At 39.6% G+C, this 18,352-nt stretch overlaps 1 protein-coding gene across 1 annotated transcript in view; it reads right to left on the bottom strand.

Annotated features, from left to right (window-relative positions):
* The window catches only part of LOC126470562 (proto-oncogene tyrosine-protein kinase ROS), a 564,149-nt gene that overhangs the window by 130,369 nt on the left and 415,428 nt on the right, over positions 1 to 18,352 (bottom strand). The window contains exons 13-15 of the mRNA XM_050098499.1: positions 17,333 to 17,533; positions 17,052 to 17,241; positions 10,729 to 10,890 (exon numbers count right to left, since the gene is read on the bottom strand). Of these exons, the coding sequence (XP_049954456.1) occupies positions 10,729 to 10,890; positions 17,052 to 17,241; positions 17,333 to 17,533 (553 nt within the window). The remainder of the gene's footprint in view (positions 1 to 10,728; positions 10,891 to 17,051; positions 17,242 to 17,332; positions 17,534 to 18,352) is intronic.

The following is an 18,352-nucleotide window of genomic DNA, read 5'->3' as shown; positions in this document are numbered from 1 at the left end:
GAACAGATGGTAGTCACTGGGCACAAGACCAGGGCTGTATGGAGGATGATCTAGAGTTTCCATCGAAAAGATGTGATGAGATCTTTGGTCTGATTCGCCACATGCTGACGGCCATTGTCTTGCAGCAAAACGATGCCCTTGCTCAACTTCCATGGACTGTTGCTTTGATTCTGGTGTGACGCAGGCCATCCATGTTTCATCGCCCATAACAATTTGGCTTAAGAAATCATCACCGTCATTGTGGTACCACTCAAGGAAAGTCAATGCACTGTCTAAACTTTTGGTTTTGTGAACATCCGTCAACATTTTCGGTACCCAACGTGCGCACAATTTTCGGTAATTCAAGTGCTTGGTCACAATTCCAAACAAAACACTATGAGAAACATTAGGAAAGTCATTCTGCAAGGAGGAAATCATAAAGCATCTGTTTCCTCTCACCTTATTGTCCACTTCCTGCACCAAACTTTCATTAATGACCGAAGAACGCCCACTCCATTGTTCATCATGCACATTTGTGTGGCCATCTTTAAATGCTCTCACCCACTTTCTTACCATTCCATCACTCATAATGTTTTCTCTGTAAACTGCACAGATCTCATGATGAATATCGATCACTTTTAGGGCTTTACCACTAACGAATCTTATGACAGCCCGTACTTCACAGTCGGCGGGACTCACGATTATCGGAGGCATCTTAAACACTAAGTACACAATGTAAACAAGGAAGAATCTGACTTTAATGGCGTCAGTGCATAGATTAAGGTACAGGCTTTCATGTAAAAATAAAATTATTGAGATATCTTAGCATGTCTTTTTTTAATTTCAAAATGGTACTTACTTAAAAAACACGCCTCAATATTATAGAACCCTTGAACAAGAAACCATGCCCCGTAGTTGGAAGAAAGCACATCATACCTGTTTACAAGAAGAGTAGTAGAAGTAACCCACAAAACTTCTGTCCCACATACTTGACATCAATTTATAATAGAATCTTAGAATGTATTCTGAGCTCAAATATAATGACATATCTACCTCCTCCATGCCAACCCGCATGGGTTCCCAAAACATCCATTATGTGAAACCCAACTCACACTTTTTTCAAGGCTGTTGGTAGATGCAGTATTTCTTGATTTCCAAAATGCATTTGACTCAGAACCACATTTACATGTACTATCAAAAGCATGATCATATAGGGTACCAAGAGAAATTTGTGACTTGATTGAGGATTTTTTGGTAGGGAGGACATAGAAAGTTATCTTGGATTGAGAGGTATTGTGAGATGTAGAAATAACTTCAGTTGTGCCCCAGTGTAGCGTGTTGAGATCCTTGCTGTTGGTGTTGTATGTCAATTAATTTGTGGACAATATTAACAGCAACCTCAGATTTTTTGCAGATGATGCAGTTATCTGTAATAAAGTACTGTCTGAAAGAAGCTGCATCAATATTCAGTCAGATCTTGATAATATTTCAAAGTGATGCAAAGACTGGCAATTTGCTTTAAATGTTCAGAAATGTAAAACAGTGCACTTCACACAATGAAGAAAAGTAGTATCCTATGATACCACCCAGAACACTATCTTTCTGCAATTTTTTCTACGCAGATATAGGAAATTTTGTAATTTCTATGGTAGGTTGAATAAAAATGAAGCATTATTCAAAAATATTACTTAAATGAGTGATACAGACAAAAACATTGTACACAACAAATTAAATGTATCATTGTAGTAAATAAATTAGAAATTGTACAAACCTACTAAAAGAATTGGCAGTAAAATAAAATCTGTGTTATTGTTTGTGACAGCTACTGCACATCGATTTTATCATTGTGTATAATAGAGAAGAGGTTTTATTTGCTCACACTAAATTATTAACAATGTATGAATCATTAATAGGAAATAAAAGAAAAATGGCTAAATTAAATGTTGAGAACACATTCCTTTCCAAGAACTGTGTACTTATTATAATTTTACTTTCAATTCCCTTGCTTTGAGTGCAACAAACTCACTGATAATGTCACTGAAATCAAGTTTAGCAGCTGTGTTGTATTATATTGACGAGATAGCCGGATTTGACAATCTGGGTAGTTTTTTTTTATTATCTCTCATTTGCTGAAAATGCACTGAAATTGTCATAAATATCTCCAAAGCTATTTCAGTGTTTGGATAAGCATTTTGTAACCCTTTGCAACCCATACCTAAAAAAAGAGACAGAGAAAGAAAGAAAGAAAGAAATCAAAATATCCAAATGTGCCAGTGCTCTTCATCAGCTCTCTCTACTGGAATTTGAAAGCAACTATTTCATTAACTAACATTTCTGTTATATTCTGCATCAAAATCTGCTGTATATTTTTTCAAAATAAGATAAAGAGCTCTCATTGAATGCTTTCCTGACAGAAGATTAAAGTGAGATGAAATGGCATGTAGTATGTGAGATCTGTTTCCCATTTCACTTATTATTCAATCAAATATTTTAAAGCAGTCTAGCTTAAACAGTTTCACTGCAGTCCTCAGTTGGCAAATATTGCCAAAAATTGCAAGCCATCAGATCAACACCATATTATCTGCTCCAAGATTTGGCAAACAACGTTTGGGACCCTATAATACAGTAGTGAAGTAGCAGCAAAAATTCCATTGTTGAACATGAGCTAGCTGCATAGCTAGCATCTGTATGAACTAAGTGGACTGTTGACATATAACCCATGTGAAGTATGTTCTGTACTAGTCATTTCTTTATGTGCTACTTGAACAAAATGACACTGTGACAACAGCATGAATTTTAGGTCTAATGCCAAAGGAAAGGCTTCTTTTCACGGGCAGAAGATAGAAACATGTGGGGCAGGAGAACTCACCTGTCTCACCCAGTTAATTCTTAAATTATTATTATTATTGTTGTTATTATCATTATTTTTAACTGGCCAATTTTTGCAACCTATCTGTGCCTGCACCCATGGTGGGGGTCTATCTCCCAAAGGTCTCGGTATCACTTTATCTCCCTAAGGTCTCGGTATCACTTATATCACTTATCACTTTACACAGCTACTTGTAGTCACTGTCACATGCCACATGCCTTACAGTATCCCTCCCCCCCCCCCCCCCCCCCCAACCACCACCACCGCCGCCGCTGTCATTCGTCGATGGGAAATATCACAAGGCAGGGCCATCTCTCGGCAATGTTCCATATTCTGCAACTATGATGTTGAAACTTGAGTATTCTTACAGTGGTTTTTATTCCATGCATTAGGCCTATATTTATAACTGTATGATTACCGTATTTACTATTTTTCTAGTGGTGTTCTAGCAGGATGACATACATGAAGGTTACATAACAAACAATTTGGTAAAATTCTGTTACAAAGTTTACTGTGGCTTATATAGGCCTCAGCAACAAAAATGAGCACTGGCCACCGCTGCCAACAGGGGATATTGAAGTGTATAGAGAAGGGCAGTATGAATAGTGACAGATTTGTTTGATCCATGGGAAAGAGACACAGAGATGCAGAAGAAACGGAACTGGCAGATTCTTGAAGACAGACGTAAACTATCCCAAGAAAGCCTCCTTATGAAGTTTCAAGAACCAACTATGAATTATGAGTCTAGGAATATACTACAATCCCTTACATATTGTTCCGGTAGGGATCATGAGGACAAAATTACACTAATTACAGCATACAAGGAGACAGTTAAACAATCATTCTTCCCACACTCCATCCGCGAATAGAATGAGAAAAAGCTCTAGCAACTGGTACAATGGGAAATACCTTCTGCCATGCACTTCACAGTGGTTTGCACAGAATAGATGTATAGATGTAGATGACAACTTCTTAATTATCAATTCTTCACTCAAACTAAAAGAGTTATGTCTGGTGACAATTTAGGCACAGTTACATATGGATTTACAAAATCCATTAAGAAATAATTCAAAAGCCAAGATCACTTAAATACTGTTTACTGGATAACCGGTTTCAACACACTAAAGGTGCTATCATTGGATCTGTGAAGATATAACATGACAGGTTTGAGGGAGGGCTTACGTGAGTTATGCTATATACATTACTATTAGTACAGTACCACATACCTGCATGTAGCTTAACATTTACAAACCATTTGGATATAACGATACATGAGGCAGACCAGCTGATATAAAATCATTGTCAAAAAAAACTGCTCTCATGGTCATTCTTCACTACTCCAACACTGCACAATAGAGCACTACACTACACAAAACTACAGTACATTACTGTACTTGGTATCAGAACCAAACTGGATCTCTCACTTGTCTGGATGGTTAGCCCCTGGCGCACTGAGATGCAACACAGGATTCACAGGGGCTGTGCTGCTGAGCCACTCATGGCATAGAGATCAGCAGATGGTTTCAGGGTCTCAGGAAGACCTTCCTAGTCGTCCCCAAGGCTTGTATCCTCACTTCTTCCAGAAGGGTGTTTTAGGTGGGTGTTCTGCCATGGCACATCTCGTTATCATGATGTAAGGTCTCTTCTTGGTTGTCTCTCAGCCATGTAAGCTTGCAGTCCACAAGATGATATCTGAGCTATAAGTGACATCAGCTTATGCCACAGTTACTCATTTCTTATTATATTATAGACTGTTGCATTTCCAAATGCGTTCCTGTCCTGGTCTGTAACATCTTGCCTAACAGCACACTCCCAGATGATTTTATCTGGGGTACCGATTGCTCCACATTCATTGCAATATGTACTCTATGAATGTTGAAGTCAAGAACTGATAATTAAGAAGTTTACATGTTTATCTTTGCTTGGTTCTCATTTTTGGGATCAGCTGTGTACCAGAAACAGGCTTATAAACCAAAACCTAGGTCATAAAGTAACAATAAAGTGCATGAAACAAGGCTAAGAAAGTGTTCCCTTTAGTTAATACAATGATTAATAATGTTCGGGATGTGATTTTTTTATAAAATGAAAAGCAAATGATGATGAATGAATCCACGTATTGAGCAAGGTGGTGAGTTTAGCACACTGGAGGTTAGCACAGGTGGATGATGGTTCAAGTCTGCTTCCAGCCACTCTGATTTAGGTGATCCGTGATTCCCCTAAATCACTACAGGCAAATGTTAATATGGTTCCTTTGAATGAAGCATAACTAATTTGCTTCTCCATCTTTTCTTGTAATCTGAGCTTGTGCTCCATCTCTAATGACACTGCTGTTGATGGGACGTTCAACTCTAATCTTCCTTCCTTCCTTTTGGATCCCTGTGGGACAGAGGACTGTACAATTCTTACTTCAGATCATTTTTTTCTCCTGTTGTTTTTATCATTTCTCTCTATTGGATCCTGTTTGTTAGGTATAACGTGATCCAATCTCCAGTCAAATGCCTTTTTTAGATTCCTAAATACCCCTATAACTTTACTTCTCATTGCCTATGACATTCTTTATGAGATTTATGGTGCATTACTGTTTCTGGAAGTTGTATTAGTTCTTGGTGACATAATTCGTATTTCATCAGTCTTCATGAGTCTCTGTGCACAAGCTGATTGAAATATTTTTTATATGACTGGCAGAAGAGCTATGGGTATATAATTTTCTGTTTTGTATTCTTATCCCTTTCTATGTACTGATTTTATCAATGTGGTCTTTCAGAAGTTTGAAAAAATTCATTCCAAGAATGATATGTTAATTAGTTGTGTAAGATGTTTCCTGAGTTCCTGCATACAGTATTTGATTTCCATAGATGATATTCTACATGAAGAATGGATCCCTGTGATTGAGCAAGGTGGCAAAGAGGTTAGCGCACTAGACTCGCATTTGGGTGCCCCATAGTTCAAATCCACATGTTTCTTTTTAAATTATCTGTATTTTTTCTTCCTCTGTCATTGGAAACAGCACTACAGTTTTTCATGGGAGCTAATAAATGTTTTCCATGTGTGGAATGGCATAGAGGAGTTATCAAGAACAAATTACAGTTTTATTTGGACATAAGTTTATAAATAAAGCTGTCACAACATGAAAACCAAATGTTTATTTTGGAGCATCAGTCTTCAAAAGCAGATGGTTTCATGATGAAAAGTATCAGCCTGCATTATTTCCAAAGCCTTCTAATTGTACAGCCATCAACACTGACAGCCCTGTGATAGAATCAAATTTTGAAACCATGTGACTTTTAGTTCTCACAAAAGTTCTGCAAGCTGGTATTCCAGCAGGGCGCAGTTCCCTGCAGCATGCTGACTTCAGACTACACTCAAGACATCATTATTATACATCCTACATCGACTAGCAACACTGCCACACTTAAAAGAAAAAAGAAAAAAAATTGGATCAAAATGAAAAGACATATCTAGCCAGAACATAGTAAAAGGAACAAGTACCAACAATTGCAGCAGTCCCCTTCCATAAGAGAACATCAAACATACAAAAGAGAGTATGACAATGTACAAACTCTCAGTTTGTAACATCTGTCTCATGGACAGGTATAAAATTTCTCAACATACAGTTGGCACCCACGCATTGTTAATTTGATCTGATACTCCAGATACACATCACCTGTAAGTTAAACTTGTTATTGAGTGATTGTCACTGTTTCATTTCTGTGATAGTGTTGTTTTATTTGTGACACACATCAGCCACTTTGTCTCACAGGTGGATGTTACTGTAAAGGTAAGATTTTTTTCTCCATGAGTAAGTTTTATTTGTGTTATATTCCTTACTTTTCAAATATCTCATTATTTCTAGATGGCTGCTAGTGGTGGGATACCTCATATGCCACAAAGAAGCAAAAGAATGGTGCAACTGCCTTTAGAGAAGTTCAACGAGAGTGATAATGGCTATCATTCATACGATTCTTAAGTTCCTGAAGAAGATTATGTATCAGAGTCAGACCATGACAGTGACGTGAATGATATTCTCAACACATCTGAGAATAAACAAAGCGGTGCTTATTCTGTTCAGAACAGTGGAAACAATGACACCAAAATCGATACAGTTCATGATGACAAGGTGAATTCTTTCACTTGGAGTTCCAGTGAGCCCAATTGTGGTACTAAGAATCACTTAAAAATATAAAAATTAGATTGACTTTGTGGTTTGGCCCTGCCAATCAGTTAGGTAATGATCCAGGCTCATACAAAATATGGCATTTGTTTTTCAAAGTTGAGAAGGATGACATTGTAGTACATACCAACACAAAACTGCAAGCCAGAAGGAATAAGTTACAGAATCCTTCCTTCTCCAATTATAATGGTACAGACTAAACTGAAATTGAGGCACTGATATGTTTGATAGTTCTATGTTCCTCTCTCAAGTCTGAAGGTCAAAACTTGGCAACATTTTCTGCAAATGACTGCACTGTACACCCCATTGTTTGTGCAACCATATCTCTAAAATGGCGAGAAGTTTTAATGGTGACGCTCGCATCTGATGAGGCATCTACTCACAAACAAAGGAATAGAGATGATCCTGCAGCAGTTGTGTCCAACATTTTCAATATCTTTCTTTCTAACTATCAGAAAGTATATTCCATTCGGGCTAAAGCACATGTTAATAAGGGTCTAAATGCAAAGAAACATAGTGGAGAAACAGGCAAAACCATGTTTTTCCCATCTCTGGCTTATAGGATGTGCTGCACAATAGGCATTTTGTGTGGGAACAGTATTGGCCTGTCAAATGAACCGGATTTCCAGAGCAGCCTCCATGTCAGGGACAATAAATGGTTTTCCAGGTCATGATATATAGGCTACCTTGCATAACAGGTGTGTTTTAGTAGTGTCACCCTGCTTTATCCACCTGATTTGCATGGTGAGCTGATCATCAGGAACAAATAAATAATTTTCAAGCCCCTGATATGTAGCCCACCCGGTATGATAGGCATGTTGTGGGGATAGTGTCAGCCTGGTTTATTGAATTGTGTTGGAGGGCAACACATGTCAATGAGCATGCCTGGGGACAGATTGAGATGGATACAGGGGGGGGGGGGGGGGGATGGACAGAGAAAGGGAGAGAAGGAAATGGACAGATAGAGGGGAGGAGAGCGAGATGCATGAGGCAGGTGGAGGCTGTAGTGGGGTGGTGGGCAGAGGGAAAATGAAGAGGAGGAGGAGAAGAGGGGGGCGGGGGGGGGGGGGGGGACACGGATATGGTCAGAGGGAAGGGGAGGAAGATATGATCAGGGAGATGGGTGGAAGAGGTGAGGAAACAGAGAGTGTGGTTAGGAAGTGATTGAAAGGTAGAGGTGGGAGGGTAGATGGACAGACATAGGGAGGAATATGTGGACACAGAGAAGGGAAGGAGGAGGAGGTGTGTTCAATATGTGTTAAATGCATATGTGGGTGAAGCTGCAGGGCAAATGATATTCTATCTTAATACATATAAAGCTGAAAATATGTATGTATGTCCATGAACTCCTCCCAGGCCCCTGAACCGAACTATACCAAATTTGGCACACAAATTCTTTGCGCCGAAAGGACATCCACAGGTGGTTTATAACACTCTACTTCTAACATACAGATATGCAATGTTTTTAAGCTCCCTTCTGTGTAGGCTGCCTGCTCGACAGATGTGCTGTCTGGGAGTAGTAATATCCTGCCTCCTTTGCGTGGCAGCCTACATACCAGTGGCAAGAAATGGTTTTCCAGCCCCCCCCCCCCCCCCCACCAACCCGCATGCAGACTATCTAGCACAACAGGCTTGTCATGTTGGAGTAGTACCAGCCTGCTTTATTGAGCTCTTTTGTATGGTCTACATGCTCACATGAGCGTGTCTGGGGGAAGTTTTGAGATGGATAGAAGAGGAGATGGAGAGAGAGATAGGGGGCAATAGAGGATGGATAGGGTGGGGGGGCAGGAGGGGGTGGGTAGGGAGAGAGGGGGCAGGAGCAGATTTAAAGGCAGAGAAGGAGGGAGGAGGAGATAGACAGATAGGGAGGCTAGGAGGTGCTGGGCAGAAGAGGAGAGGAGGAGACAGGCCAAGAGATGTGTACAGTATATGTGACATTCATGTATCCAGGCAAAGCTATGCGGAAAAGGCTCCTATATACATATAAAACTGAGTTTATGTATGTATGTATGTACGTATATGTAGATGTGAGAACTCCTCCCAGACCCCTGGAATGAAGGGGGCCGCATCTGACACAAAAGCTTCTTGCCCTGAGAGGACTAACGTATGGAGGTTTATAATGCTCTGGCTCTAATATTTATGGAAATACAGACATGTGTGTTTTGTAAGCCTTTGTCGTATAGGCTGCCTGCATGACAGGTATGTTGTGTGGCAATAGTAGTGGCCTGCTGTGCAAGGCAGCATACATGTCATGGCAATAAATGGGTTCCCAGTCTCTGACATACAGGCTGTCCAGCACAACAGGCATGTTGTGTTGGAGAAGTATCGGCCTGCTTTATTAGAATGCTTTGCAAGGTAGGTTACACATCATGGAAAAAAAGGATTTCCAAGCCGTCGGAATATATGCTGTGCTGCATGAGAGGCATGTTGTGGGAGTAGTATCAGCCTGCTTTAATGACCTCTTGTTCAAAGTAAAGAGAGGGAGAGCAAGAGGAGATGTAAAGACAGATACAGAAATGCATGTTTTGTAAGTCCCTGACATGTAGGCTGCCCTGTGTGGCAGGTGTGTTGTGTGGGAATAGTATCAATCTGCTTTATTGACCTGCTTGACATGTCATAAAAAAGGGTTTACCAGGTCTGTTCATCACAGACAAGCATATCACCAGGACTGGCCAGGAAGTATGACAGACAGGGTGAGCAGCAATTTACGGCTGTGTGCTCATGACACTGTGGTGTATGGGAAGGTGTCATCATTGAGTGACTGTAGGAATATACAAGATGACTTAGACAAAATTTCTAGTTGATGTGATGAATGGCAGCTTGCTCTAAATGTAGGAAAATGCAAGTTAATGTGGATGAGTAGGAAAAACAGTTCTGTAATATTCAATCACAGCATTAGAACGGTGCAGGCTGACACAGTCACTTCAATTAAATATCTAGGCTTAATGTTGCAAAATGATATGAAATGGAATGAGCATGTCAGGTTCATAGTAGAGAAGACAAATTCTTGAGTTCATTTTATTGGGAAAATTTTGGGAAAGTGTAGCTCAGCCATAAAGGAGACTGCATATAGAATACTAATGCGAACCATTCTTGAGTATTGTTTGAGTGTCTGGGATCCACACCAGGTCAGATTAAAGGATGACATTGAAGCAATTCAGAGGCAATCTGCTACATTTGTTACAGTACAGTATTATGGTGATGCTTTGTGAACTGAAACTGGAATTCCTGGAAGGAAGATGATGCTCTTTCTGTGAGGAACTATTGTGCAGATTTAGACTACTGGCATTTGGGGCTGACTGCAAAATGATTCTACTGCCAGCAATGTACATTTTGCGTAAGACCATGGAGATAAGATGCAAGAAATTAGGGCCCATAAGGAGACTTTTAGACAGTCGTTTTACTTTCACTCTCTTTGTGAGTGGAACAGGAGAGGAAGTGACTACTAATGATACAAGGTACCCTCCACCATGCACCGTATACTAGTTTGTGGAGTATGTATGTAGATGTAGAAGTATACCTCATATTTCTACCATATCAGTTCAGGACATTTGATGTAGACAGTACACTTTATTTCACTGCATCAAATGTGGAGGTAGTTATAGTAATGTGGTTCAATGGTGTCATCAAGGTAACACAAAAACTACCTTACAACTAACATTTTGTAAGATACTTTGTACGTCTTTTGAACAAATAAATTTTTACTTACCCTGCATATTTGGATGTTGTAACTCTGATGTCACAATTTCCAAGCTATCAATATTAGTCCTTACATCACTTGCCATTGGAGCTCGAAACAATTTTGAACCTTCATAGCTTCTCACTATCCAAAACACCAATTGCTGATCCATATCCAGAGTTAAGCCCATAACTACAAAAAAGATAAACAAACAATAACATTTATTATTATATCTCAACACTGAATCAAAGTTGCTGGAATCTGTTTTTCAAAAGCATTTTCATATTTTATGAAAATTCTGCATTTCTTCAATGAAAAGTCAGCAACAAAGTTTTCAAAAGCATTTCACCGACAGATATCTTGTATTGTAAAGTGAAAAAATAATGGTCATATGTAATACATCTTAAATTAATGTGTAAATTTTGTGGAATTAGTGCATCAACAGCAGTAGTGCGTCTTAGGAATGCATGCCTGTCAGTAGGGGACAGAGCCAAATGACTTGACTAATTCATATATGTAAGATGAAATTCTTTGGGGAGGGGTGAGGGTGGGGGAAATGCCAGTTTCTGAGCAGTGGCTTTCCTTTGTTAAAATGTGTGCCACAAAGAAACTCTCAAGGATAGCCTTGCTATTTTTGTAAAAACATTATAGCGTTTCCTGCCAATCACATCTTATTTTCTAGAAGTATTTTATACAAACCTGATCATTTTCATAACTTTTTTGTGTGTGATGGCAGTGATTCAAAGATGAAAGGAGTTTCTTTCTTGTGAAAGACCTTTTGTACAAATACGCAAAGCTGTTCAACTACTTCTGGATCACAGAGCTTCAACTAATTTGTTAGAATTTTCTTGCATTGTATACAATACGCATGAACATTTCAACAAAAACATGCAACTAATTGGAAAAACAAAAACACCATTCAGTGTTTGTTACCTATGTACCCAGACTGGAAACAGCGAAAGCTATGAATGAAATAAAAATAAACAGTCAGTAACCATTGAAAGCATTCCTAACAGAGTCATAAAGAAATGGCTTTTGAAGCCAAAAATCAATGTGACTGCAGTATATAGGAGTTGAACAAAAATATTGAAACTCTATGAGCAATATATGATCTGAACATAAGTACAGATGCTGGTGCTATTGTATTTGATCATGTATGGCTCCTGCGCAATGCCCAATACACTGCACGTGTCAGTGCCAGTCATGGTCAGAAAAGTGTATTGCATAGCTGTGAGTGCATTATGTCAGAGCTAAATGAACTTCAATGTGGGAAAATTGTTGGTGCTTGTATGGTAGGTGCTTCCATAAAGAGGGTAGCTGGGTAGCTGAAGTGTTTGCTGTTTCAAGAGGCACTACATCAAAGATTTATACCACATACAAACAAGTGGAAAAACATCAACTGCTAAGTAACAATGTGGACAAAAGTGTGTGTTGAGTGATCATGAGAGTCACTGAAGATGACTATGACAAAAAATGAGAGCACGACAGCTGCAAAAGTCACTGCAAAACTCACGAATCCTGTCAACAACAAAACAACATACACGGAAATCCATGAGCAGGAAAATGCAGAGTGAGCATGAATATCAAAACCACTCATCAGTGATGCAAATGTCTAACTTATTAGACTGTGGCATGTACGCCGATCACAATAACATACAATGAACACAATAAGATAAGGCAAATGCATGCAAGCAGTAATGACATGATAACTGAGGTTGAGCATGGCATGGCAGGGTTTAAATAGGCACTGGCCCATAGCAGGCTCTATCTGAAGTTCCCAGGATTGCTCTTTTGTCATGCACTCTCACAGATGACAACACTCTGCTACTGCACATGGCTTTTAAAAGTGTGCACATTACTTCATCCCTCTTCTCTTGGGGAACAGCTCAGATTTGTGAGATGTCCATGGCATCTTCCTCTGTGAGGCTCTGACTGAGATGACGTGCTGATACTGGGGCATATTGTCAGAAGTGCTCAGGGCATAGGCAGTGTCGCAGTCCGCCTTCTTATGTCAACCCATATGGCGGGATGTGTGAAGTCAGCACGAGCTCCATATCCACATCAGGTCCAGCGCTTGGTGGTGGTGGTGGTGGTGGTGCCCCCACAGTTGGTGGTTGAGATGGAGGAGGTGGCTCCAGTGTGGATCATGGCTGCATTGGTAATGGTAGCGGTATTGGAGAAGCTGTGCCAGGTTCATCCACCGGTGATGGGGACGCCTCAAATGTTGTAGCAGGGAGCCAGCTGCATCGGGTGATTCATCAAGCGACACAGACATGTGTGGCAAAATTGGTGTCTCGGTCAGGATTGTATAGTTGACCAAGCGCAGGTGGAACTGGTCGTAATGACATGCACAGAGGCCCTCCTCCATACACATGTCACAGAGACAGTGGCTGCAGCACTGGGAGATGACAGCGGGAATTCACTGTGGGCAACAAATAAACCTGCATTCCCAGAAGGACACCACTGGGCTTTGAAATGGGATGACAGCTGTAGGGTTGGCAGCCCAGTCCAGGCCACAGGAGATGCAGGAGCATCCAGGATTGATTCTCATGGAGTAGATCAACAGGACTGTTGTTGCCGAACAGCATGAACTGATAAGAAGACAGAAATTGATCCAAGGCAATGTCAGATAGCAATTGAATCACATACTTCTTCATATGCATTTTGAATATTCAAACTAACCTTTTGGCCTCACCATTGAACTGCTGATGGAACATCAGGGCAAAAACAAGGTGAATCCCGTGGGTGTTGCATAAGGAGGGTAAATCCTGAGACACAAACCGAGGGTTGTTATCAGAGACCAACATTGCCAGAATCCCTTTGATGGAAAAATATTTCAACAGGACTGCCACGGTGTCAGAGGACAAAGCTGATGGGCAATGAACAACATATGGGAACCGAGAGAATGTGTCAATTACTATTAGTCAGTATGCGTTAAGAAAAGGGCCCATGAAACTGATGTGGATATGGCCCCAGGTCTGCGAAGGTTGTGGCCGTTGAGACAACATTGCCTGCAGGGCAGCTTGCTGCAATGTGCATTGAGAACATGACGTTACCAAATGAGTGATGTCAGCATCCAAACCAAAAAATGACAGCCCCCCCCCAGTGATTGGTGTGTACCAATAGCAGGATCTCAGGATGGGAACCACTACACAAGGAGCTGAATAGTCCGTATCAAGGATCAAGGAATAGAACACCATCATGACAGAGAAATGATGCCGAAACACATAGTATTTATGGAGGGGGTCAGATGCCCACAATGGAGGCTCCTCAGGTCAGCCATGTTGCACACAATGAATCACTTTCCATAATATCAGATCAATAGCATTAGCCTGCATTACCTGAGCACTAGTGATTGGAAAACCATTGAAAGTTCTTTGGGCACATGCATCAACATAGAAACAGAGTAACTACTCCCAATCATAAACTAGGTCTCTACCAGCTGGAAGACAGGGCAGCATTAGCATGTTTAGCCATGGGGAGAAGAGAATCTCATAGTTTTACTGAGAGAGGAACAGCGCCAATGTTGAAGGCAATGTGCTGGTCTGTCTGGCAATGACGTTGAGGAGTTAAACAGCAAAATTAATGACCTGTGACCCAAGATGAGATGGAATTTTACACCACACAGGAAAACATAAAACTTCTTTAAGGCATAAACAATGGTGAGGGCTTCCTTCTCTATTTGTGAATATTTAGTCTGAGCCAGATTAAGTGTCTTTGACACGTATGCAACAGGTTGCTTGGAGCCATCAGAATATTTATGAGCGAATATCACTCCCAGCCCAAGCTGGGACACACCTGTTGCCAATACTATCCAGCAAGTCCTGATATTCTTCATTCAAATGCTGGGTCTGTGCTTGCATATTGTCACAGTAGTTTATGAAGCATTGTTTTGCAAACCACACAGAAACGACATATTCCTTAACAGAATTTAATTGTTTATTTATTTACATTTCTTTCTGTGTGTAGTTGTCATATGATAACTATTGCAAATGCCATATTGTTTACAAAGGTATAGTAAATATCATTATATGTGTACAAAAAAAAAAGAATTCTTTTGGTCAGTACAGACATTTATATGAAAACATTTTAATTCTGTTTTAAACTGATACCCAGTATGAGCTCTTTTGGATTCTGGCAATTTGTTGTACCTCATTGAGGTATGTTACTTTTAATTTGGTTCTTTGTCTGTAAAAACTGTGCTTATTTCTTTTGTTGAGGTTATACACATCAGAACATTTGTACGTGTCACTATGGTGGCTGGAAAAAAATACACACAATATACACAATGAGTATACAGTGAGTTATTTATTTTTGACAAGAGCATCACTACAGGTCTCTGTGTATTTGCCTAACAGTTCTCTTTTGTAGCACCAGCATTCTGTTCAACGGCACATCAGTGGCATACATCCACAGCTCTATTCCATAACTTGTAAATGGGAAAACTCTCCCACAGTATCCTGTTTTCAGCATTTTATTACACTCAGTTTTGGACAGTTGGCTAAGCAAATGCAATGACTGCTTATTCTCCTGCATACAAAGTTAACATGGATTTTCTATCAAAGATTGTCATCCAGGTACATCCCAGTCTCCTTTGCCTGTATTTGAAATTCCACAAATATTTTCTACATGTCTGTGGTGTGAGTCTCCTGCATCCTGTAATTTTGTAATGCAGAGTTCCAGGCCTTGGTTACTAAATATTTAGTCACTTTTGATGCACCACGTGATGAAAAAATGTTACATATTCCTCACTGTCCCTATAAAACAGCTCAAAGCTGTCATAGCATAAGCAATTATATGAGAATTAGAAGACTGTAAAATATCATTTACATACACAAGAAAAAGAAATGGTCCCAATTTGCAGTACTGTTTCAGTCATAGACTGAATGTTGATTTTTCTCACTTCATTTTGATAATTTATATCTGTGCATTGTTTATGGTTTTTTAGGTACATGGACAGGGGTTCAAGAGATGTGTGTGCGATACTGCATTGTATGCTCTCAGTTTCTGCAAAAGGTGTGCATGTTTGACCACATCAAAAGATTTTTTTGAGATCTAAAACTATGCCCACACTATTCTTTCCTTTTGGTAGATACCTACAGACTTATGCAAAAACCCTGAGGCAAATTGTGGTGTTGCAGCCTTTTCAAAATCCATGTTGAGGTTCTGCAAGGAAATTGTTTTCTGTGAAAAATGCACTAAGCTGTACCAGCACCACTGACTCAAAAATCCTTCCTCCTTTGATCTTTTTTTATGTATTGGGCTAAAAATGATCCTCTTCAGAACACTTGGAAACACGTACCTTGTCTGATGGTGCAACTGTTGAGGTATGTAACTAGTTGAAGCACAAAATTTGTGCAGTTTTTAATTACTGTGCTTGAAAAACCATCCCAACAACTTGAGCAGTATCTGGATACAACACAAACATAGTGCAGTGGCATACTTGGCAGATAGGCTTTGTGCCTCTGAGGCTGGTATTAATATCACAATTAAAGCAGTGAGTATTGGTGTTAAAAAGTAAAGCTGTCCTCAACCCAAAGGTTAGTTTGAGTACCACAGTGCTTTACTGTAACATCCTATTGGAGATGGTATGCCATTGCCTTCCTCTAACCTGCCAACTGACGTACTCAGCCATTTTTTAATACTTTTAATGAATATCAATACACGTTACCATTCACTGTACTAAAGAGGAAAGGTTATCAGTCATTGAATGTATAACAGATGGTTGTAGCATGACAGAAACCTACTCAAGGTATCACCAGATACACCATATCTGTATATTCTGCTAATTGTCAGCTCAGAGCTTTTAAAATAGAAGCTGTCAGTCACTACACAGAGTATTACTAAGTTCCCACTAAACTCTCTGAGTCATATTCTGGTTATACCAGATATCTGTTCCACAGAAATTCATGACCAGATACAATGTTTTGTGCTACAGGATCAAATAATGTAGTCCACTCTCCTCTGTAACTGGGTAAAAGAGTAATGGTATTCACTGTAATGTTGATAATTATTACATACAGATGTAACTGGGTAAAAGAGTAATGGTATTCACTGTAATGTTGATAATTATTACATACAGAACTATCTAATATGGTAACAGTGACCAATACTAAAGGGCAAACAAAACATACAACATTCACATTTAATACTGTACACTTAACCCCCCTTTGTCATATGCCAGCTTCACTGGGTTTATAACAGCAGTTATCACAGGGAACTGTCAGCAACTAAACTGTTTTCACTGCCAACACACTACACAAAGGGATATATCATTACTTATTTTAATTACAGAGACTATACATGGATTGTATCCTACACTAATAACAGCAGCATAAGAATACAGGGGATACCTTGTTTTCCAGAAAAGAGTTCTGCAGGATAATATGAATGCCTGTCTTCACCATTGAGCCTGGAACATTCAACAGAATGACCTGTTGACCAATAAATGTATGCATGAACTGAATCAATATTTAGCTCCTTTGCTACTGTAAGAATTCGTAATGGTTCCTGGTGAGTACCATTCAGGTTTCCTCTAATGATCTGAAATATAATGTATGCATTGTCACATATTAATGATATCTTTGTCAAACCTTGTTGCTTAAAATGAATACAGTGACTCTCTAACACTTACCAACTGCTGTTTAGGACTGGACCAATATAACTTTTTTCCCAACCAGTCTACAGCAATACTCCCAACGGAATCAATTTCTTTTATTTTTCCTCTCTTATGACTTGTTAAATTGAACCAATAAACATGAGTTGTATTTGTAACTAAGTACAGTTTATCATCATACCAAGCAATGTCTGTGATGTGATATTCACCATGTTCATCCTGAAACCATGAAAAAGTTTTAAACAATGTAAATCATGCAAAAAATAATTCTATAAAAATATAAGACATGTATGTGAAGTAGTATATCTTTTATATTTTTCTACTAATGAAGGGAGTAAAGATAACGACTCGCTGTGTAGTTGAGATGATGCATGGTTGACAGGCACATAAAAACATTTGATTAAAATGTTGCTGAGCTTTCAGACAATGTCCTTCTTCAGAGCTAGTTGATAAAGGTGTTGTAGCACCTAGACATCATAGTCTAATGGGTCAATATAGCCATGCCTTTCTATGTGTGTGTTTTGTATTAGTTAACTATGAAGAAGTACGATGTTCAAAAGCTGAGGATTGTTTTCAGAGTTGTTTGTGTGTCCATTAATCACTCAGTGTTTCAGTTATATGGTAAGTCATTACCTCCATGCCTTGCATTATTTACACTCCACCAACAACTGTCTAGTATATTATATTGTTCCTGCTCTGTATAGTTACTTTGCTTCACAGTACACATAATACCACTAGAATACACACTATGATACATAAAGGGAAGACTGAAACTTCCTGGCAGATTAAAACTGTGTGCCCGACCGAGACTCGAACTCGGGACCTTTGCCTTTCGCGGGCAAGTGCTCTACCAACTGAGCTACCGAAGCACGCAGGAGAGCTTCTGTAAAGTTTGGAAGGTAGGAGATGAGGTACTGGCAGAAGTAAAGCTGTGAGTACCGGGCGTGAGTCGTGCTTCGGTAGCTCAGTTGGTAGAGCACTTGCCCGCGAAAGGCAAAGGTCCCGAGTTCGAGTCTCGGTCGGGCACACAGTTTTAAT

This window comes from Schistocerca serialis, chromosome 3, assembly GCF_023864345.2.
Source record: "Schistocerca serialis cubense isolate TAMUIC-IGC-003099 chromosome 3, iqSchSeri2.2, whole genome shotgun sequence".
NCBI classification, from domain to species: Eukaryota; Metazoa; Arthropoda; class Insecta; order Orthoptera; family Acrididae; genus Schistocerca; species Schistocerca serialis.
This window is presented reverse-complemented; position numbering and strand designations above follow the sequence as displayed.